The 25,308-nt window shown below is 38.2% G+C and overlaps 1 protein-coding gene across 10 annotated transcripts in view; it reads left to right on the top strand.

Annotated features, from left to right (window-relative positions):
* Positions 1–25,308, top strand: part of LOC139471376 (rap1 GTPase-activating protein 1-like) — a 326,858-nt gene that overhangs the window by 212,704 nt on the left and 88,846 nt on the right. The window contains exon 1 of one of the 10 annotated variants that reach the window (XM_071253713.1): positions 727–1,564. The exons of 8 other annotated variants lie outside the window; for them this stretch is intronic. In XM_071253713.1, coding sequence (XP_071109814.1) covers positions 1,431–1,564 — 134 coding nt within the window. In that variant the 5' untranslated portion in view covers positions 727–1,430. Of the gene's footprint in view, positions 1–726; positions 1,565–12,689; positions 12,756–25,308 lie in introns of those variants that run through there. One more of the 10 variants, XM_071253715.1, reaches the window with a different exon arrangement.

Here is a 25,308-nt window from a genome sequence, read left to right as displayed (position 1 = left end):
TGCCTATAGGAATAAGACATATAAGGCACCAGAGATAGATGTTTCATGCCTCAAGGGCTACTTGAGAAAACAGTGATGAAGAGTATGGGAGAATGAAGATTTAGTTCAATGGAGCATCTTCAATATTGTTTATGTCAATCAATGAAAAGAGAAAAAGTTTGTTTTCACTAGGTTTGCTGAATATAACTCAATGCCAGATATAAACTGAAAAGATGCTGACAAAAATATTGATTCGCCTCAGCTAAATGTAATTTCATATTGATTGATTTTTTTAGATGAAAATAGAAATAGACTGGAAATATCTAACTCTAAGACTATTGGTATGTTTTCAAAGAGAAATGAGAAATTAAGGAACTATAAGAACAACTTGCTGAATTGAAGCATGGATGACAGATCAAATTTTGGTCATGTGATCATTTAATTCACTACTCTCGGTATTTACATCCTTTGGATAAATTATTTTTAATTATTTTTTAGAGAGAAATAACAGGACCCTCTTTAAAAGGATTCTTTGGAGTGTAATTAATTTTAATCAAATAAATATTTTTAAAAATCTATGCAATCATTGATGTTTATAACGAATGTGTTGAGTTATCCAAACATCACTGCACCAAATCAGCCATTCCATGACCAAATACACTCCATGTACTCTCTTACCCTATCCAAACTAGCCATAGTCCGTTTACATTGAAGTCTTTGATGATTGGGATGATTAATTATGAATTGTGGTTTAGAGGGCAAGAGAATTAGTTAGCTGATGCTGATGCAAGTTTTGACGTAGTAGACTTGTCACTGGGAAGTGAACATGCATTGTGAATCACACGAGAGGAGCCCCTGGTGCCAATGATGCGATACGTCGGAATTTGACAGCAGTTGTGAGGAGGGGCACTGCTACCGTCGTTTGGCTGCCGATTTTGATTTCCAAATGGTTGAGGAATTATTACCCAGCAAGGGTTGTTACTTAGAACACTACCATCTGACTTGCAGACCCAATTTAATTCACACGTGATTGAACGAAGAAATCAATTTTGGGCGCCCCTCTGCAGCTCTGTGTGTGGAAGTTGTTGGTCTTGTTTGTGACCCTGTTCCGATTCACTCTCCTTCACTCCTGATTCTGTGCTGGAATGCGCTTGGTGTTTTGCTATGGGGATGCTGTCCGTTTCCCCTGAATGAAATCATGTGATTGAAGCAATTCTGTATCTTGTCAGCTTACGGGGATCAACATTCTTCAATACTCAGATGGGAGGGGTATGATTACATTTGGAGTCTGCGTAATCGGAAAAGCGAGCGAATTGTCAAAGTACGTTTTGGTTATTGCCCCGAATTGAGTGACTCATGGGCTGGAAAGAGGGACTAGCTTTCTGTGACTTCGGACTGAACATTTCTGTTTTAATGCACTGGTATTAGAAGACTATTGTGTGGCATCAAAGATGGAGAGAGTTATTCCAGGATCCCAGAGCTGTCGGAACTTCCGCGACTCTCCCAACGCGGAGGTAACATTGTCACAGAAATACCGAAGATGGAATTCTTGCATCACATTCAGTGCTCGCAAAAGGCGAGAAAGGTAGGATCATTGTAAATTGTAACATCAAATATTGTGCATGTCTTGCTGATGAGCTATGGAGTGTCGGAATGCATGGGGGATGTGACAGTAAGGCAGTTCTAATTGTGCAGCCTCCCTAGAGAAATGTTGCAAATTGCATTAATTTAGACATTTTTACAAAATGCTTGCAGATATGAGCCAATCGATGGCAACGTGCCAGCAGATGAGATTTCAGCTGCTTTTTGTCCTCTGTGTATGAATGGATGAGCAAGTCCACCAGTTTATCAAGTTGGTGATTTTGTGACCTGGTATAATCGGAGTATGTGGAGTATGAGTGGCTCATCTGTATGTCTTAATCCATTTCCAGCCCATGTTTCGGAAGCAGCATGAAAATGGTAGCCTTTTAAGACCCACTCTTCCTTGACAGAAGTGAAGACGTTTCCTTCTTTTTTAATTGTTGCATTGTTTGGCTTTGATACAAGATAGCATAATTGGTTCTCAGATGCTGAATGGCCGAGATGAAATTTCAGATGCCTACTTTTAAAAATATACTTGAATTATCAGAGCACAATTGCTATGGGGAGTATTTTCATTTAAGGGAGTTGAAGTTTTGTTACAAAGCACAGTACAGAGAGAAGTCCAGCAAATGTGAAAAGAGAAATTGAGTTATTTTACAAATGATTACAAAATTGCAAAACTCATCTCTGTTCGTGATTCAGGTTTGAATTTGTTGCAGAAATTCTAAACAGCACGCAATTCTAAAAAGAAATTCAATTTTGAACCTCATTAATACAAAACTGAGACCCTGTCCCTCTCCCACAATGCCTTGCCTGAAGGATGTATCGTGTATTTAGTTAGCGGAGCCTTGTCTCCTTGTTCCAGCTCTACTGTGGCTCCACTTGGCTCCATCACACTCCCTGGCTACACTGTCTTGTAGATCGATCGTCCTGTCAAGTCTAAGTGATTATGTTTTAGGAAAATGCCATTGTGCAAACTAGTTTATTTTCTGGACGTCTGATCTCTTCGGGCCAATTGAACGTCTCAAAACGAGGAGTGAGGCCTCCTCCTTGAGATTGCTCGAGATTGTTCCTCAGTAGCCTAATTAAACCCTTTTAACCATCTCATGTTCTTATACAGATAATGAAAAACTACCATTAACTTTTTGAAAAATATACTTTTGATTTGAAACTGACCATTTTAGTAGGACCCTTTGAAACTCAAAGAAACTCATTTTAACAAGTTTACTTTTCAGTGGACTGCTCTTTGGCCCAAATTTCAGCATCTTCATTTTATTTTGTCAGCCCAATTTGATTATTTGGATTTTTGTTTTAAAATAATTGAATGTATAATGTGATATATTTTTGGGGGTGATTTTCTGTTCTCTGTTGAGATTACTTTGTTGCCAAAAACGATCGATTTGATTTTTTATGATAAAACTACAGAAAATTTATAGACTTACCATATTCGACGTAATAAGTGCCCAGGGCGCTCTCAAAATTAGAAATAGGGGCTCTTATTAGAATATTATTTTGGTGGAAAAAACAGATTTGAAAGATACATTTTGTGGTTTATTCTGATAGACTGAAATGTTTATAAAAGACAGATATTTTTTTTTCAGAACTTAATTGCCCATAATTAAGGATGCATATAACACACGATTGCGTATTATACACGAATAAATAAGTCTTGTGTACATTCATTAATCGGAAGGGGTGCTAATTGGGATGGTTCACTAGCCAATATAGGAGCAATTATCGCCGTGGGCACTTTTTAGAGCGGGGCGCTTATTACGTCGAATACGGTATATCTAGATTTGGAGGCATTTGTGGTATCCCAAGTTTTGTCATTCAAGTTAGTACAAAGTTTGATGGTTAATGGTGATCTTGTTTAGGTACGATTTTCAAAATGTTTCTCCCGACACTCAGTTGTGTTTACTGTTCGAAACTGAAATACCACCACATTGTTGGCTATTTATAGTCAGGGTGGGGCTTTAATATCTTCCTATTAACTGTAATGAATTAGTTTCTTGTACATAAATATTTGGTCAAGTGGTAAACTTGCAGTGAACAGTTTTATCCACCAGGATATGGTCGTTGTAATTTCAAATCTCAGATGTATTATTGTCTGTCAGCATAAGATCCCTGCTTTGTGAAGTTCTGGGTGTTTGAAAGGGTAAGATATATCTTAACTCCATTGAAACATAACAAGAGAGCATCCTGTTTTATTAAATTTTACAGGAGGGCTTCATGTTTCAGAAAATATAACAATAGAGCATCATGCTACAGTTGTGACATGTGATGCATACATACCTTCATGGTGTATGGCCTGCTTGAGGTTTGGCCTTCTTCACGTTTGGCCTGCTTCAGGTTTGGCCTTCTTCATGTTAGGCCTTCTTCATGTTTGGCCCTCTTCACGTTTGGCCTGCTTCACACTTGGCCTTCTTCACACTTGGCCTTCTTCACATTCATACCTTCATGGTGTGTGGCCTGCTTGAGGTTTGGCCTGCTTAAGGTTTGGCCTTCTTCAGGTTTGGCCTTTTTCACGTTTGACCTGCTTGAGGTTTGGCCTGCTTGAGGTTTGGCCTTCTTCAGGTTTGGCCTTCTTCAGGTTTGACCTGCTTGAGGTTTGGCCTTCTTCAGGTTTGGCTTTCTTCACGTTTGGCCTGCTTGAGGTTTGGCCTTCTTCAGGTTTGGCCTTCTTCACGTTTGACCTGCTTCAGGTTTGGCCTGCTTCAGGTTTGGCCTTCTTCACATTTGGCCTGCTTGAGGTTTGGCCTTCTACACGTTTGGCCTGCTTGAGGTTTGGCCTTCTTCACATTTGGCCTGCTTGAGGTTTGGCCTTCTTCACGTTTGGCCTGCTTGAGGTTAAACCTTCTTCACAATTGGAATGCTTGAGGTTTGGCCTTCTTCACGTTTGGCCTGCTTGAGGTTTGGCCTTCTTCACATTAGGCCTTCTTCATATTTGGCCTTCCATGGATATTAAACCATCATGATATGATAATATGCTTGTGTTTGGAAATTTTAAGTATTGACCTATGACCTCATTATTTGTGGCTTTTAAAGGGTAATTATGGAGGGTCTAAGGAGGTTCGATTCATGAATGTCAAAACCAAATTTGTTTGACTCACAATTTATGATGTGTATCAATCTATCCGTTAATGATTCCCCTAATTACAGAGAAACAATGTCTCAGTTTCACACATGGCGCTAATTATGGTATCTGGAACAAGACAGAAAATAAGACCAGACTATGGAGCAAAGCTCCTATCAACTCAAACGTGTTCACCCACCGTGTGAGAAGAAAATGGAACAATGTTTTTTAATGAGTACAGACTTCTATCAAATGTGTCCTTCTTTTTCTAACCCCATGGGGATTCCAGGTCAGAATGGGTTACCAGAATCCCATCCTTGTGGTTAGGCTTTGTGACTTGGCTAATTGCTTGTCATCTTTTCCCAATGATTATGTTATCAATTATTCTTTTATATTTTGTTTAACATCGCAATCAGCAGTGATGTAAGTGGATGAGTCAGCCAGTGCCTAATCGTGTCTGGACCAGACAATCCAGTGATTGACATTGTGAGCATTGATCCATGTAATTGGAAAATGGTGATATCAATGACTGGTTTGACTAGACACATTTCTCATATTGTGGGAGGCTATTGTCATCACCTAGACTGTCTGTCCATCCGTCCATCTTCTGTCCATCTGTATTTTGTTTCCGGAGCAGAGCTTGAAAACCATGCAAAAGTTATTTAACCAGGCGCTGAAGTGGAGCCATTTGCTATTTATAATTTTTTATTGTTTCCGTTTCCATGGCAACAAATTTGACTTTGACTCTGGTCATGCTGGTGTGTATATGACATAGAAATACAAAGTTCCAAATCCTAGCTCCATGGTTTTGATAGCTCAATAACTCCTCAGACACATTAGGTAGAAATTCTCTCATCAAGTTGGACTTACCGTGACAGTCAGATGATTTGTTCTTTCAAATTTGCAGGAGCTAGGGGAATTGACATCTTCTGACGACACTTGCTTAAAGGATGCTATGATATTGATGGAATATTGCTGAATCTGAAGGAATAACCAACATTCACTCACTTGAATGACAGCAGTTTTTGTGATGCAGTGTATTATGTAAGTCACGTCTAAACAGGTTGGTGACCTGATTCCATTTCTCAAACTGCGACACTGCATTCTTCATGTTTCCAATGAAAATTCTTTCATTGCTTGATCTGTATTCTGTTCACAGGTCCCGGTAATCTAATAGGTGGGCAGGTTGCCGCGAGTAACAGCCGGCTTGATCAGAATTCACTTCTGCATCGCTGGGATAATTCCGCATTTGCATGGAAATCGAGCAATTAAAACTTTTGGGAGAAGATCAATGCGAATAGTTGCCTATTCTTCTGAGGTTGTTGGGCCATTGCATGGGCATCAGTTCGTGCCAAGAGCTTGTGGAGATATCGTAATTGTTCTGGTTTTGGAACTAAACCAGGGTAATTGGACCACTGATATATCCCATGATGCCATCTCATGTACGATTTGTATTCAAATTGTCCAATTAGGAATCTTCTTGAGGTCGGATATGGAATTCGTCCTTCGGTCTTCATGGGTGGAAATGTGTGCCCTTGTTAGCAAAAGCTTAAATGCTCGATTATGTTTGTGCTAACACTCCAGGGATCAAGATTTGTCTGGAATAATCATTTGGAGGAACCTCCGAGGTCCAAAGAAATATTTCTGTTGACCAAGGCATTCTGATTCTCATACGTTTATTTGAATATACGATTTTCATACAGAAACCAATTAAATATCTCCTCACAGCTTTGCTTGATACACAAATAGAGTTTAATTCTTCAAATTTGAATTTCTTCTTCTAAACCTTTGAAAATGTTTTTCTCTATAGCTGCTTGGTTGATATGGAATTGGAAATATTTTATTAAAGAGGAATTGATTCCTTTGTGCAAGTGATCTTTCAACAAAATCTTCAGATTTCATTTTGTGACTTTATTTTGTCCAACTGTCGCTATCTGGGCCTTTAGCCATGCACAGATGAGCTGATGGTATAGTGACTTTTGGTGATCATGGTGGGAGGAGAATAAAGAGTATATCCTTTGAACTCGTCTCGGCAAATACGTTGATGTTTGCTGGGGCTGCTGCTGTAGAAAGTCATTTTCTTTGGTCTATAACCACCACATATTCCAAATGGTTACGACCGCAATTTGATAAAAAGATAATTACTGCGTCACCTATATGATCTGCCGTCATTAATCACGCGTAAAGACAGTGTGGAGAGAATAATTGTCCTATTAAACTTGATTAACAATGTCTGTGCAAGATTATCTTTTCCTGTAATAAGAAGATAAAACATCTCACATGTTTTTGTTGGAAAATAACCACTGGAGCATCGTGTCAGACGAAGCTGATTTTTCTCGTCTTTCTTGTTATAAAATAGCTTCACATGGCAAAATTATATCTTCTGCTTCAAAAAACATCAGGATGACATCATGTTTGCTATAGAAATTGTGCTGGAAAAATATTCTTTAAAAACATATAATAGAGATATTGGTGCTTTTAGTTTGGAAGGGTAAGATATATCTAGACTCCATAGAAATATTACAAGGGAGCTCATGTTTTAGAAAATATTACAATGGAGCATCATGCTACAGTTGTGACTTTTGATGCATGCCTTCATTTCATTCAATTTCATCATGGCCGTTGGCTGTATCGATTCAACTGTAAACGTGTGTACAAAGACGTTAAATCATCCTATTATGCAATACATTTACAACCGTCTCAGAAATAGCAACATTCTTTAGAACTTTATAGCAATTTTATCTTTTCATCAAAGTTTACAGACTTGAAACACCATTGATTATCTTAAACAGTAATGGCTGGTGGCCACCGTCAATCCATAAAAACTTTCATTGTTGGATAAATCCAAGATGAAGGATGTGGTGGATGATGCATCACCCGTATTGAATCTTCTCGCCGAACTCTTTTGTTCAGCAAAATTCTATTATCGTTCAGGTGATGTTTAATGAGCCAATAATCCAGCTCCATAAACAATTTTGTTTTCTTTGAATATTTTTTGGCTTCAAACCTCATACTCTGGAATGGACAGTTGATGATTCTTGTGCTATACTTTGGCTTGACACTGAAACAGGTTGATGAAATATTCAAAGATACAAAGGATATTGATCTTGGCAATGAGACATGAATGTTTTTACTTTCCAGAGCTGGCCAAAATGTAAATGTAGGCTATTGAATCGCAGTAAAACAGACATGGGATCTTAATTAGTATAGTATGGAAATCCACTTTCTGTAGTAGAAGTAGAATTTATGGCGAGCTTCTACCTTTTAACGACTTTCCGAATGAGACTGTTGGGAGTAGTCTCCCTTTATTGATCAGACCTCCATGTTTGTTTACATGCTATGAATCACAATAAACTTTTCTAAATTTCCTGTAAATTGCAAATGTTGGAACATATTTTGTAACAGTTTTTCTACAATACAGCCAAGCATGGCAAATCATACCTGTCCCTATGTGATAGTTCTGTGTACAATTGGGGGCATGGGTGGCCCAGTCATCTAAGGCATGGCAATTCGTCCCTTGGGACACCAGAAACCTATGATTTTGGGTTCGAATCCCAGTTTGCCCCAGTTATGTTTCTAGGTTTGTCAGCACCATACCCGTGCTGGTGGGTTTCACCAAAGTGGTAAACGTCTGAGACCTGCATCACTTCGGGCTTTCCTCCCACATTAAGCTGACACGCCTCGAAACTGGAATACTGTTAAAATTGGCATTAAACCCAACTCACTCACTCACTCTGTGTGCAATTCAAACTAAAGCATGAATAAATAATCCTGGTGTTTCATTGCAGAAATACTGAGGTGGTAAGCCTAACTTTCTCTTTTATGTTCCCTAAAGACTGTTCATTTCACATTCATATTGACAATTAACTAAACCTAAGATCAAGGAAAAGTAAAGGGAAAGAAATTTGGCAAATGTACGACATGACACATAAAAGCAAACACACGTCTCCTGTGAAATTGCTTTCATTGGTGTCCTCATTATTCCTTGTTCCTCAAATGAAAACTTTACACCAAGTTTTTATGCCTCTTCTTCACTGGCACTTACTATTTTAATGAAACTTGTTCCTGATAGACCAGTGGGGCGGTCGGGTAGCCTAGTGGTTAAAGCGTTCGCTCGTCACGCCGAAGACCCGGGTTCGATTCCCGACATGGGTACATAGTGTGAAGCCCATTTCTGGTGTCCCCCGCCGTGATATTGCTGGAATATTGCTAAAAGTGGCGTAAAACCATACTCACTCACTCACTCACTCACTCACTCACAGACCAGGACCTTTTGTGTGAACACCTGGTGTCATCAATCATTCTTCAGTTATCCACTTATATAAGTTCCATTCCCGGTTTGCCGTTTGCGGCCAATGGAGTCTATTTTGGCATATACTCGAAACTTATTCTACAGCATTGATTTGTAATTTCGAATAAATATCAAGCCACTGATTAAGTGAGTTGGGTTTAACACCGCTTTTGACAGTATTCCAGTTATATCACGGCGTGTCAGCTTAATGTTGGAGGAAAGCCCGAAATGATGCAGGTCCACTTCGGTGAAACCCACGAGCACGAGTATGGTGCTGACAAACCTTGAAACATAATCGGGGCGAACCGGGATTCGAACCCACTATCATAGGTTTCTGGTATGCCCAAGGGGATGCAACTCTGCACAGTGAATCGCGGCGCCTTAGACAACTGGGCCACCCATGTCCCCTTCCTTTTGAGAAGTAGACGAGGGTGAGTGAGTTGGGTTTTCTAACTCCTATGCACACCCCCCCCCCCCCCCCGAATAAGAAGATGGCTGTACCCTTGAAACTCAATTCTTCGAAATTTAATGCCTTCATTAGAGAAACGCAGAAGATGGAAACGGATTTGTCATCTCCCTGGCAATGGCTGGTAATGATATTCCTGTGTTTTTCTTGGTACATTTTGACATGATCATATCTGGTGATGTTGGACTGGCGTTAAGATGGAGGATGCCTGATCCGACAGAGATTGATGATACAGTGTCAACTGTGTATTCTCATCCTTTGGGGAGCATTGATTCAGGCCGTGGACGACTATCAAACCAGCTGGCTAATGATTTTGATCAATATCGTAGACATCTTCAACACAGACTCTGGCTTACATCTGGATCCGCTGTCTGTTTTGGAATTGTTTTTGCTCGGGCGGCACCTCGTTTTAGATTGTCGGCAATTGATGTTGGTTATTTTTGAAATAATACAGATATCAAGATAACATTTTTAGCTCAATTTTAATGAAAGTTTGTAATTGGCATATCTAAAGTATTCCCTACTCTTATGTAATATTTTGTGTCACATTACTCCTCTGGTTCGGGTTACATGACATGGATTTGAATTGTAAGGTTCTGTGTTCACATGACTTGTATTCAGGGCTCCCTAGGTTTGGTCACATGACTGACTTACAAGGCTCTTGGTTTGGTCACATGACTGACTTACAAGGCTCTTGGTTTGGTCACATGTCTGACTTACAAGGTTCTTGGTTTGGTCACATGACTGACTTACAAGGTTCTTGGTCTGGTCACATGACTGACTTACAAGGCTCTTGGTTTGGTCACATGACTGACTTACAAGGCTCTTGGTTTGGTCACATGACTGACTTACAAGGTTCTTGGTTTGGTCACATGACTGACTTACAAGGCTCTTGGTTTGGTCACATGACTGACTTACAAGGCTCTTGGTTTGGTCACAGGACTGACTTACAAGGCTCTTGGTTTGGTCACATGACTGACTTACAAGGCTCTTGGTTTGGTCACATGACTGACTTACAAGGCTCTTGGTTTGGTCACAGGACTGACTTACAAGGCTCCCCAAGTTAGGTCACAACTTGCGAATCTTGGTTGATTGCATGTCATTGTATCCCAGTTGTGCTGATCAATGCTCACGATATCAATCACTGGATTGTCTAGTCAAGGGCAGTTGTCGTATAGCTGGCTTCAAACAACAACACAAATATTTCACATCTAATGACATCACCCTGGAACTTTTCTCTGTTTGCCTTGTAAGAAATTGATTCGAGTTTTACACAGCATATTGCAATAATCCATCAATATCGCAGTTGAAGGAAAAAAGGAATGTTCTTCACACATCATAACCATGTGGGGAATCAAACCCAGTTGTAAGGCATGACAAGCTGATGCTTGAACCATGAGGCTATTGCACCTGTCCTTAATGAGGACCTATGGCCAAATCACATAACTATTTGGAAATAATAAATCTCTCCTTGCCAAGCCACTGACGAACAATTTTTTTCCATTTTCAAAATGTTGTTGTTTCTACTAAAAATAACCCGCCTCCGTGGTCTAGTGGTAGAGCGTCTGCCCAGAGAGCGGAAGGTCCGGGGTTCGGTCCCCGACCGCATCATACTAAAAGACGTTAAAAGATGGTACTTGTTGTTACCCTGTCTGGCACTCGGCATTAAGGGGCTAAAACAAGGACTGGTCGGCTCGGAGTCAGTATACTGTGTCTGAGTGGGGTATTCATGTTAAACTGCAGCATGGTATCTCAGTGTACTAGCACTATAAATCGGCATCAGTTCGGACTAGTACAAGCAGCCACACCCACACACACACATACATGCACGTCGCTATATAAGTGCAATAATCTTGGACGTGACGTTAAACCCCATTTCACCTCACCTCTACTAAGAAAGCAAGCAAGACATAGCACCAATATTCTCTCAGCACTGACACAGGTGATAATACCTTCCTCCATGATCTATGAGCCTGGTTCAACTTGTTCTCACTTCATTTTTATAATCCCAAGCATTTTTAAAAAAATGTGGAGTTTGATGCCGTATTTTTTCTGGACAAATTGCAGGTTGCTTCTAGTTGTTGACAGGGCTTGTTCTTTGTTGTTGGAGAATTAAGGCTTCTCTTTCAGCGAGGGTCGGCCACAAGACCTGTGTCAACTTGGCTCATCTCCGTACACTTTCAGGAATTAAGCCTGTTGAAGCACAGGATAATGTCCTCCTGCGTAGCATGCTGGGAGTCCGGCAGTGTGGGTGTGATACCGTCTTACAAATAAAATATGATATGTTTGATGAATCTGAATTCGGTTAAATGTCTTCAGGGCTTTTGGTGTTGTAGTTTGCGTCACCAGAGTTTAAAGATGCACGTATAGGATATTGTGATAGTTGATGCCAGGCCTGTAGGAGGGTGGGGCTTGATGGATAGAAGACTGTGAAATCAGCTGGATATATGTGGAAATAACTTAAAACTACCTTCACCAAATTACAAATATATGCATGCATTTTTTTAGAAACTGAATGGTATGAAGGTATGTTGTACTCACTCCCTCACCATTCTCACTTACTCACTCACCATTGTCTCACTCCTCACTCGCTCACTCACCATTGTCTCACTCTCACTCATGATATCAGTCACCAGATTGTTGATAATAATAATAATAATAATAATAATGATAACAACAACAATATATATATGTATGTATGTATGTATGTATGTATGTATGTATGTATGTATGTATATATTATAATATTTATTATACTTATAATATAACATATATAATTATTATTATATATCATGTGACAAGTATACATAAAACATTTCAGGTGAATACACTTGACATTGAAGAATACATTGGTATAAAATGCATTAAGGCCACATAATGGATGATAAGATGTAAGATTGGGACATTAAAATGCTAAACAATGAAGAACTGTGTTTAAGATGAAAGATTTTTAGATACGCATACATGTATCATTACAGAGGAAGGTAAAAGAACATTTATTGACCTCTTTTGGGTGTGATAAAAGCGTGATATAAACCTGTCCGGTTCACATAAAACTCAGCTGTGTTAATCAATATGTGTTTAACTTCATTGGAGGCCAGCTGTCACACACGGCTGTCAACATGTTCAAGATGACGTTACACCTACGAAAACACAAGCTTATTGTTGGGTTTATACCCAATTTATGAGCATGACTCTCAAAACAAAGACAGAAACTGACGCCTCGTCCATTATCGTAACTTGCGCCTGAGCCTTGTACATTTCGCTGTACTGATGCACCACGTGGAGAGGGATACCTAGACAGTATGTTAATTGCGGCTACGACGTGATATGTTTCAGAAATACTGGCAAAAATTCACTTCAAGGTAATCACGATAATTTGGACGGAAATTAGGTAGCTTTCAATTTGTGCTTTTCTGATAAAGAATGATTTATTGCATTTTAAGTTATTGATATGACTGGTGTTATTCTTATATAAGTACATTCCACGTGTATGGCACAGTCCTGATTTGTTTGTGTTTTCCACCAGTTTAAGACATGTACTAATTTAATGAAGCATCTTTGGTGACAGTTTTAATAGTTTAGGAATCTATTTGTGGTTAAGCTATCATGAAAAGAGACATGAGATATCGTGATGTTTTGTGATTAATCTTAACATATCTATAAAAGTGCTGACATGACATATTTTGGACCACAGAATTCGCCAGAGGATGGAAGGAGCTCATATGAATGTATTATCTGAATTACTGATCTGCATCATGTTGAATTATTATTGGTTTGGGGAATCAATATTATAACTGATTTAGGGACACATTTGTTACCAGCAGTATGTACATAAAACTAACTCATATGTGTTTCAACTTCTTGTATTCATATGACGGCAATCTCACAAGGTAATCCCGAGGAATGTTTAATTGTTTTTGTCCCATGATAGGAGTTGAATGGCTACCCACAGCCTCAAGCTTGTTTGTTTGTTGTTTAACGCCACACTCAGCAATAGTCCAGCTATGTGACGGCGGTCTGTAAATAATCGAGTCTGGACCACACAATCCAGTGACTGACATCATGAGCATCGATCCATGCAACTGGGATACGATGACATGCATGGACCAAGTCAGCGAGCCTAAAAATGTGATCCCGTTAGTCGCCTCTTACGACAAGCTTAGTCACCTTTACAGCAAGAATGGGTTGCTGAAGACCTATTCTACCCAGGATCTTTGATGGTGTACAGCCTTAAATATCTTTAAGCATAGGCAATTTATTTCAAAATTATTGAATTAATTATTTGACATAAATCAAGAAAATAACGTTGTTCAAGGCACAGCACAGAAGAATGGGAACCAATGCTAAAGTATCTTTAAGCATAGGCATTTTATTTCAAAATTATTGAATTAATTATTTGACATAAATCAAGAAAATAACGTTGTTCAAGGCACAGCACAGAAGAATGGGAACCAATGCTAAAGTATCTTTAAGCATAGGCATTTTATTTCAAAATTATTGAATTAATTATTTGACATAAATCAAGAAAATAACGTTGTTCAAGGCACAGCACAGAAGAATGGGAACCAATGCTAAAGTATCTTTAAGCATAGGCATTTTATTTCAAAATTATTGAATTAATTATTTGACATAAATCAAGAAAATAACGTTGTTCAAGGCACAGCACAGTAGATTGGGAACCAATGCTAAAGTATCTTTAAGCATAGGCATTTTATTTCAAAATTATTGAATTAATTATTTGACATAAATCAAGAAAATAACGTTGTTCAAGGCACAGCACAGAAGAATGGGAACCAATGCTAAAGTATCTTTAAGCATAGGCATTTTATTTCAAAATTATTGAATTAATTATTTGACATAAATCAAGAAAATAACGTTGTTCAAGGCACAGCACAGAAGAATGGGAACCAATGCTAAAGTATCTTTAAGCATAGGCATTTTATTTCAAAATTATTGAATTAATTATTTGACATAAATCAAGAAAATAACGTTGTTCAAGGCACAGCACAGAAGAATGGGAACCAATGCTAAAGTATCTTTAAGCATAGGCATTTTATTTCAAAATTATTGAATTAATTATTTGACATAAATCAAGAAAATAACGTTGTTCAAGGCACAGCACAGAAGAATGGGAACCAATGCTAAAGTATCTTTAAGCATAGGCATTTTATTTCAAAATTATTGAATTAATTATTTGACATAAATCAAGAAAATAACGTTGTTCAAGGCACAGCACAGAAGAATGGGAACCAATGCTAAAGTATCTTTAAGCATAGGCATTTTATTTCAAAATTATTGGATTAATTATTTGACATAAATCAAGAAAATAACGTTGTTCAAGGCACAGCACAGAAGAATGGGAACCAATGCTAAAGTATCTTTAAGCATAGGCATTTTATTTCAAAATTATTGGATTAATTATTTGACATAAATCAAGAAAATAACGTTGTTCAAGGCACAGCACAGAAGAATGGGAACCAATGCTAAAGTATCTTTAAGCATAGGCATTTTATTTCAAAATTATTGGATTAATTATTTGACATAAATCAAGAAAATAACGTTGTTCAAGGCACAGCACAGTAGATTGGGAACCAATGCTAATGGGTGTGACAACATGCTGCTGTTTACAATGAAGATTGTCTCCTACAGTGAACATTGGGTTGTGTGTCTGGGGAGTCGGTGTGATAGTGTCACTGTGTTTCTGTCTCAGGTCTCAGTGAAGTAAACATTCTGATTAAAACTCACCAGGATTCCCTAAACGACTGACCCTGTTTTCAGCAACATCCCTGTCCGTGACATTAATCTTGACATGTCTGATGACTAAATATTGACATTTATCTGAAGGAACAAAATGCACTTTGAATAGTTTTTATTTGAGTATGATAATGATGATATTTTTGTTTCAAATCTATTAATTCATGGATGTCCAATATCATATTTATTGTATGATAGAAGATTATTTGTCTATTTTCTATCCAATTCTATTTTAAAAAATTAGTAGTGAGGGAATTATCATCTTGATACTGACGTGTGAATATAAGAGAAAAATGCTAAAAATGGTACATATTAATTGCTTGCATATTTATATTTTCATTCTAACTTTGGAAAATTGCTATAAAATTATTACCTGTATTCCAGTATTTCTTGTTAATTTTGACAGACTCAGGAAAATTGCTATAAAATTATTACCTGTATTCCATTTTTATTTCAACCAATTCGTGAAAATTTGAAGCAAAATATATTTTGTCATTGTAAAGGGTAGTACTGTGTAGATAACAAAGCGAATGTCACTGATGTGATTCCTTTTTTTGTTCTTTTCTAATTTGTTTCATTGGAACAACCAAAAAATAGTTTTTTTATCATTGATGATACTGTTTAGACATGTTCGTCCAATACCAACTTGTAACATTTAGTCGCTTCAACTATCCTGGCAGACCTCACGTTATTGGGTTGTCGTAATTCACTACTGTGGCCATTCCTCGGACACTCCTCATTTTTTCTAATTAAGTTTTGGCTAAAAAAGTGTTTAATCAATATGAAAGATTACTTCATTAATTTGAAATTGCAGTGGAAGCTGTGAAATGGGGCATCTTGACCCGTCTTGACCAATGAGGCGTTTAATTAAATGCCGTGTTTCAAATCTCCTGAGGGTTAGGCCAAAGTTAGCTGTCTAAGGTCTCATGCTTTGTGAACTAGTTGTGAGGGAGACAGTGCTACTGGCAGTATTTCTTGTTCATTTTGACAGACTCAGGTCCCCAACTGTGTGTAACATGGAAATAGTTGTGAAGAAAGTGTGACAGCCAGACGTCTGCCCATCATGGCGGCCATATTTGTTGGCGATCTCTTTGGAGGATTTCTATGAACCTATTAATTCTATTTAAGTCAGAGTGCGGATCATGATTAAAAGCTCAAAGACCTTAATTGAAAGTACTGCATTTGAAGTTATACTTAGCCAATATAAAAGCATTTATATAAGTCTCGTTATGCAAAATTAAGCAGATTTCAAGTAGAAATTAACCATGCTGAGAGGTTAAACCATCAAAATACCTCTTTTCAAAAATTATTTCTGCTTAACCCCTCATTAACCAATTATAGAAATGAACCAAAATGAATTCTAATCGACTGGTACATTTGTGACTATGGAACACTGTGGAAGATTCATCAAAGAATCTACAAGCCAGTAGAGCCAACTAGTGCTGAAAGGAACACCTACCCTCCGAAAGCCTTGCTAACAAGTGATTGCCACAGGACATGATTAAAAACTCAGTAATCAGTATTGTATCAGTAACAAAGTTCAAATAACCTTCAGGAAATATACTTGATAAATAGGATACAATGTAAAGCTACCAAAAACAACAAAATTTGATCGCAACCTATTTGTTTCCATGAGTGAGTTGGGTTTTGTCCCACATTTATATTCCAGCATTGTCATGGGAGAGAAATGGGCTTCGCATTTTGTACCTTGTAAATAACCCTCCAATCTTGTACGATAAAGAGGATGCCATTAATACAAGCCTTTTCCCCCACACTACAATATTAACACAGTTTCTGACCAAACACCGAAGGTACAAGTGGAGTTATTGCTGCATCTTCAGCATCTCCTTGTGTTTTCAACACGGCTGTTTTAACCGGAGGGACTACTATTGAAGCCCTCTCAATCTGAGGCGAAGATTAGGCAAATCCCTACAGATAGCCACAGAATTCATTCTCCCTATTCAAAGTCAGCCCACACAGTGACGTCGTGCGTCACATCGTTAATAAGGCTTTACTTCACCCCTCAGCTAAATCAAGACGTATGTTGGTCCAATGCGGAAGGATCCATCGTATAATGAAACAGTCCTCAAGTACATTTGGAGTCAGTCTTGGTTTTGGGTGTCAGTATGTTTGTTGTTTGGTTTCCTGATTGAAGAAACAGTCCTGATCATTAATTGGGGTGTTGTAATGTATTAATAATCATTTTAAAATATTATCCTTCAATAAAACAAACACATGAGATGCACGAAATATTTGTTATGAAGATTGTAATCAAACTATAGGTTGAGGGTTGGTGTTTATGTGCCAGATTGTCAGTGTTAATACATGATAGTCCATTTCCATATATCATTTTGATTTGTAGGTTTTGCCATGATCATTGCTGTTTGATAAATGATGTTATTCCACAGTATGAGGGTACCACCAATTAGTGACACTTACTGTCACACCTGGTGACAGTGTTATTGGCTATATAGCACATGCAGCGACAATATTCCATATAGTTCCTGTTTGTCTGAGAGTTGGTATGTATAGTTTACTTATTCTAAGGTTTTTAACAATGTTTTCTTGGGTACAGAAGATCCAGCTGTTTAAGGCGTAGACTTGCACAAGTCTCTAAGGCAATAATTGTAAGTTTAAATCATAATTTCTAGATTATGTAAATAATAAGAACAAGTTGTCCCTAGGAGAGACTGGTGTCGTTGTACTGTCCACATAACTAGACTTGCCTATTAGGAGGATAGAATTACTACATATTGATGAACTTTTCTTTAAGTACAGCCTCGGAGCAAGGCTGTTTAAGGTGCTGAAATTCCCAGTGTTGTCAGAAGCTAATGATCATGGGATCAGTGGCAAACATTTGTAAAGTTATATTCTGACCATATTTTCTAGTGGCCTTTGCATTATCCTATGATGGAGTTATCTCCCTTTGTATTCCACACACTGTCACTTCTTGGTTAGTTGGAGTGAGTGAGTGAGTATGGTTTTACGCCGCTTTTAGCAATATTCCAGCAATAACACGGCGGGGGACACCAGAAATGGGCTTCACACATTGTACCCATGTCGGGAATCGAACCCGGGTCTTCGGCGTGACGAGCGAACGCTTTAACCACTAGGCTACCCGACCGCCCCGGGTTAGTTGGATTCTTGAGGTTTATTTGTATCCTTGCATTCGTTACATTCTTTGTTGTGTTATGTTATTGTGTGACGTAGGGGGCGGTTAGTTTTGGGTAACGATTGAGAGAGGTATGGTGTGTTACAGAGGCCTGAAGCAATTGTGTCTCTGTGATTGTGCTATTGTCAGTTTTTTATCAATCAGGCACTATTTCAAAGTGTAAAGCATTTTAATAGCTTGAACAAGCTATGATTTCCTACCCATTACGCCATCAGGATTCCAAGTTAGAACTGGCCCCCGACAACCTACGCTGGTCCCAAGAGGCAACCGAATGGATCACGTGGTCAGGTTCTGGGACGATTGCGTGTCATCGTACCCTGATGACGTGGATCATTGCTCACCATGACAAACACTGTGAGACGTAATTATTTACAGACTGACATCATACAGCTGGCATATTCCCAAGTGCTGTATTAGAATCAACCAAACATCTATGAATGATGAATATGGACATAATTCTTGTTGGACATTTGTGCACCATTTTTAGTCAATTGTAGAAGATGCTTGTGATGTTAAATACTCTAACGTATAAAACGTTCATTTAATGAAATAAATTTCATGTAAAACGTATATATACTGTATAAATAAATTCTCCCACAAAACAGGTATAACTTTCCTTGGAGAATCTAGAGTAGAACCTTTGACGATTCTTCGATCTTGACACTAGTCTTTTCAAAATTACAGTCCCATCTAAGCGGCTCCACGCAAAAGTAGATGGTGTTTTATGACAGTAATAATGGCCGAGGTTTGACGGTCCGAGTCTAGACTGACTTCTGGTTCCGTATTCTGCCGTTGTCGGTTGTTAAGACCACTAGCCGAAAAGTCATCCACCATTATTGATTGGACAATTTCGGGAATCTAAAAATAGCTCCCAGACCCGTTTATATTAGGTTTGTGAATAGCTCAAGACACTTTATGAGCATCTGGTTGCTGAGTCTGGCACAAGTGTTGCCTAAATATAATAGGGACACTGTGATAAGTGCTTATTTAGAATTCATGACAGATGTAGTAATTACAAACTAAATGCCTTTGAATCATGATAGAGTCTCTCTCCGTACACTGGGACGGTAGAAAAATTGAGTATCATCATCTTCTTATGTTGTTGTTCTCACCTGTCAAGGATGCTATGATTGACCGAGAAATTGGTCAGTTTAGTTCTAATTGAAGCAAATTGCTGCTCTAATTGCACAACTAAAACAAATCATGTGAGTTCTGGAAATATATTTTTCTTGAAATATTTTGACGACCATTTCAGTTATTTTTTTTCAGGTGGTAGTTGAAAAGTAATTTTTTTTTTTTTTAACATATTAAATTTTGTTGTTATTCTGGCAGGAGTGAAGGACTGCAGTAGGTATCATCAATTTTATATGTTCAAGGTGAGTGAGTGAGTGAATGAGCGAGCGAGTTTAATACTTATTGGAACACTATTTCAGTTCTATCGCAGCACGTTAGCTTTAGGGAGGAAAGCACAGACATACAATTTCTTTCTTTGGAACTCAACCTTTTTTTACGAATCCACAGTTCATTTTTGCCAACACATCCAAATACCAATTTTAATGTAAAACCTGAGCTAAGGTTAATTTTTCCAGTGTTTTCGGGTATTCATTTTTTATATTAAAAACAAGCCCCCACAAAATGTCGAACTCCATGAAGGAAGACAAAATGATAGGAAATGAAAACAACTTTCCAGGGACTCGAGGATAAGGATTATTGTTAATGGACACTTTTGTTTCAATTAATTTCTTTCTCCCAGTGGCTGTTGTTTGTCAGTGGTATGGTAGTGATCTATGTCAAGAGCTGTTTACAATAATTGAAGTGTCAAACATCGATCTGCCTACCAGGGCTATCTGCTGAGCCCAGCTGTGACAGAGGGCGCTGATTTATGAGAATCCCTATAGACAATAAGATGGCTTGGCGTGATTGTGAACTTCAAAGCAAACGTGTTGCATTCGTGTAGCAGTATTTGAAATTGGTGAAAAAAGACAAATCCCATAGGTCAAGGTTGAGGAAGATTTGTTATGTATGTATTCAAAATTTTATGGGGATATTATGATTTATCATCCAAAACTGGCTCCCACAGGAGATATCGCTTGGATGAGATCAAGAGATATCTACACTGTAGATATCACTGCAATGAAATTACATCACAATGCTTTGCAGACCATTGTGATGTCACTGGTTACCATGACATCACAATCAAATGACATAAATGGCTCTGCTACTGAAGCTGTAAGCAGTACTCTTTACACTTAAGACACTGCTTATAACTGTCTACAAACTGAAAAAGTTGGAAGAATGATGTTGGATGATAAATAAAATCTCACCCTTGTGTCTTTTGACATCAAATATATCCACACTCGTTGATAAAAGTGGAAAAAATCCTCGGCAAGCCTCGGAATTTTTCAACTTTTATCAACTCGTGTTGATATATTTGATATCAAAAGACACTCTGGTGAGATTCTCTATATAATGGACAGTGATATTGATAAAACAATCTGATAAACTTCATATCACCATCAGATAAGTATGCAAATGAGGTCATCTTTCAGGGACTACTTTTAGTCGGCTTCATGCATTGATGTGATGTATTCTTACACAACAAACAAGTTTTCCCAATATTTGGGTGAGTGAGTGAGTATGTCAACAAACACTGCAGGTTATTTGGCACATTTGGATCCACTGATCACAGGTTCGAATCCCAAATAGCCCAAATTATGACCATTGTTATTTTAGCATCATACTTTTGTTTGTTTGTTGTTAAACGCAATACTCAGCAATATTCCAGCTACGTGATAGAGGTCTGTAATTGATCAAGTCGAGACAAGACAATCCAGTGATTGACATCATGAGCATCGGTCTATGTAACTTGGATACAATGACATGCATCAACCGAGTCAGCGAGCCTGACAGCATGAACTTATGGTGTTGGCTCTTATGACTAGCATTGGTTGCTGAAGAGCAATTCTAACCCGGATCTTCACGGGGGGGGGGGGGGGGGGGGGGGGGGAGGAATGGGGAGAGGAGGAGCCTTGGTGGATTTATTTAAGTGGTAGCCATGTCCATTCTCTCACATTCAACTAACAAGTCAAGATGCAACTAAAATAATGTTCAGACAGGCTTGAACCAAACTCACTCACTTGATCTTATCTGCAATGACTTAACATTCAGGATAGTTGGTAGAGAAAGTTATCGGTCCAGGGAGGTGTCGGTGTGTATGAATACCGTTCGCATCTCACCGGTTATAAAGGTGACTGTCATATGTTTATGAAAACTTCATTTCTTTGTTTAACTGTTTTGTTACATGATGACATTTAATGCTACAAGGACTTTTGTTTTTCCTGAAACAATAATATTTCATAAACTGATGGAATGTAAATCGTGAAATATAATAACAGGAGATTTTAATATTTGATTTAATATTTCCTCTACTGATGAAAGGTAACTGTTCATGACCTTTCCTTGGCCAGGGGAGGCTCTTGAGCTCTTATGCACTATTAGAAAAATAGGACATAAAATATCTTGACTAGGTATTGTTTTTTTGTATTTAATTAATAGGTAATGAAATTTGCCGGGGACATTTTTAGCTACAAATTACAGTGTTTGAAATAATATACCAGCATAACAGAATCTTATTTCAAAGTCAGTTCTCATAGTAAGTGTCTTTATCTCATATTTCCTATTTGCACTGGGTAGTATTGCACACAATTGTGATTACTTTCCAGGACCCAGTCTTAGTAATAATGAGCTGCCTCCGTGGTCTAGTCGTAGAGCGTCCGCCCGGAGAGCGGAAGGTCCGGGGTTCGAACCCCGGCCGCGTCATACCAAAAGACGTTAAAAGATGGTACTTGTTGTTACCCTGTCTGGCACTCGACATTAAGGGGCTAAAACAAGGACTGGTCGGCTCGGAGTCAGTATACTGTGTCTGAGTGGAGTATTCATGTTAAACTGCGGCATGGTATCTCAATGAGCTAGCACTATAAATCGGCATCAGTCCGGACTGGTACAAGCAGCCACACACACACACGTATATGCACGTCGCTATATAAGTGCAATAATCTTGGACGCGACGTTAAACCCAATTTCACCTCACCTTCATAATAATGGTTTTTGCTACTTAACTTTTGGCATTATTGTATGAAGAATGATATCTAATCTGTCATTTCATATACGCTGTCTTTGAAGTTTCCATTGAACTTGAAGGGGGGTCAGGTTACTGAGACATAATTGCGTTTATTTTCGTATTCTGTTTCCCTAGTACACTTGATCTATTTGACCTTATATGGTATAAGGGTCAGGACTGAAGCTCTTGAACTTTCCTTTGGTGGTTGTAATCTTTATATAACTGTACATGCTATTTTTTGTATTTTAGTTTTTTCATATTATATATTTTAGTGATGAAATCGTGTTACGACCGTGGACCTTGTGTTAAGTAGGCGTGTTGCTAATATGCAGGCCTGTAGTTGTTTGGTGCTGACCTCAACAATATTTGTACTTTATCATGGCCGTGTGTAGATGTTCAGGTCTGGATCAGACACAATCTCATTGAAATCAGATCTTTGTTCTTGCTACCGCTAAACAAAGATCTGAGGACATCCCATTACGGGTCACGTCAGAACGACCTTTCATCCGACCAATCAGAGCATCGTTTACAAGATCATGAAAGTGACAGTCAGAGTGTGTTTTCTAATCATGCAACCTAAAAAATGTGAACACTGGGCATTCTGAACTACAGTTACAGGTTTTAGGACTGAATCCATATAATCTATTAGCCGTTCCGGAATGTTCTTTTGTCAGTTTTCAAATTTATAATTGAGAATTTGTGAAAATATGTTTTAAAGCAGAGTCGCCAGTTTGAAACTAAAGCACGAGAAAGCTGCTTTCTGATTGGCTAATGTCGACTTACTGTCAGTCATCCCATTGGTCGATCAAAGTTTCTTAAAGGTTGGTCTCACGTGACCAGTGGGATGTCCAAAGATCTTTGTTTAGCGAGAACTAAGATCTGATTTTAATGAGATTTGATCAGACATACCCCACTCAGACACAGTATACTGACACTGAGACTTGATCAGTTCTTGTGTGCCAGACAGGGTGACAATCAGTTATTATATTGCCTTATTATGATGAAGCCTGTGATGAAAACACCACGACCCTCTGCACTCCTGGCAGATACTCTATCTCCTAACGTCTGGAGGCAGTCCAGCCTTAAGTTTCAGGAAGTAAGTTTGTAGATGTTTACCATGAACCTAGATCAGTGCAGTTCTTGACTTTGAACCTTAATGAGCAGATCCTGATTTGACAAAGGGACATAACTCTGCAAACAATTTGGATACTTAAACAAACCAGGATGAAGATAGTTATGGAATAAACTTCAAGTTGGTGAAATGTAATTAACAGTCATTGGTACGAGTTGCGGCGTGGTCCCCCCCAGTTGGCACAGTGGGGACGTTCCCCAGCAGGAACATCGCACTTGACATGGTACAAGCCTGACCCCCGCCCCCTCCTGCTCGATCGTGTATACATTACAGGACATTGTTATTGTTGCAGTTTATTATAACTCAACATGTGCTACTTGCAAAAACTGCTAAGTAGGCCCTTGGCACAACTCTGTTGCCAAGTGCTGCTAATTTTACTGATTTACATCAACAGTTGTGGGAAGGTAGTATATGGTTACATGCATCCAGTATTGAATGTTTGATTTGTATGATTAGTCATGATTCAAGTTCAGTCCATGTGAGTACTATTTAGTCTTTTATCACATGTTGTCCATATATGTTTATTCAGTGTTGATCGAAATCCTTAGTTATTGACATTCTTGACAGAGCAGACGTCGGGACTTATGATGGAGTCGTTGGGTCCTTGTGATTTAGTATGGAAGGGGGACTTAAATTGATAGGCTTGAAGTTTTAGCACTAGACTGTTTGCCCTTCAAAGATTATGTGTGTTATATGATCATGTGTCCTGTGTTTGTTTGTATTTGGTTGTTTTGGTTGTTTGGGGTTTGTTTTCTCTTAGAATAAACCATCCAAAACAGATTAAAAAACCCCTCAAATAATCTTTTACCATTCATGTAAGACTAATATTTAGTCTCTGAAATCACGATATTCTTGTGTTATTTGTACATTTAATATGCAATAGTAAGCAGCACAGAGAATTTGTTCATTTTCAGCAAATGAATAATTAAATACTGAAATTGTTCTTAATTGCTTGGAAATATTTAGTTACCATATTCGACGTAATAAGTGACCAGGGTGCTCTCAGAATTGGAAATAGAGGGCTCTTATTAGAATATGATTTTGGTGAGAGAAAAAAAAAACAGAGTTGAAGGATCGTAAATTTTGTGGTTTATGCTGACAGACTGAAATGATAGAAAAGAAAAGTCTGTGTGTATTATACACGACAGATATATTTTCCAGACTTTAATTGCCCATAATTGAAGGTGCATATAACACACGAGTACATATTATACACAAATAAATAAGTCTTGTGTACATTGATCAATCGGAAGGGGTGCTAATTGGGATTGTTCACTAGCCAATATATTAGCAAATATCGTCGTGGGTTCTCACTAGAGCGGGGCGTTATTATGTCGAATATGATATGTTTGTTTTAGGTTTGTTATCAGCGAAACAATGATGATTAGAACCAGAATATCAGAATATCAGTATATCAGTATATACTGTTAAAGAGGGACTTTGGGCCAAATGGCTAAAAGTCTTTTTAACGTTCTTTTTAAGTCGGCCAAATTTTATGGTGGACATAAATTATGTGGTTGATGTTATATAATAACATCTTTATGCATGTTTGATGAACTTGAAGTAGTGAAATCAAGTCTTGACTAAGTGGTGCTGGCTGATATTAACAAATATTAGTTGTATGTTAATACATGGCCACAGACTGTGTCCAGGGCCGCGTTCCTCAAAAATAGTGCTACGATTGTTGTAAGTCTATGTTTAAGTATGGGAGTTACGACCTCTTAGTGCTATTATTGT

This window comes from Haliotis cracherodii, unplaced genomic scaffold (assembly GCF_022045235.1).
Source record: "Haliotis cracherodii isolate W230 unplaced genomic scaffold, xgHalCrac1.p SCAF_22, whole genome shotgun sequence".
In the NCBI taxonomy this organism is placed as follows: Eukaryota; Metazoa; Mollusca; class Gastropoda; order Lepetellida; family Haliotidae; genus Haliotis; species Haliotis cracherodii.
This window is presented reverse-complemented; position numbering and strand designations above follow the sequence as displayed.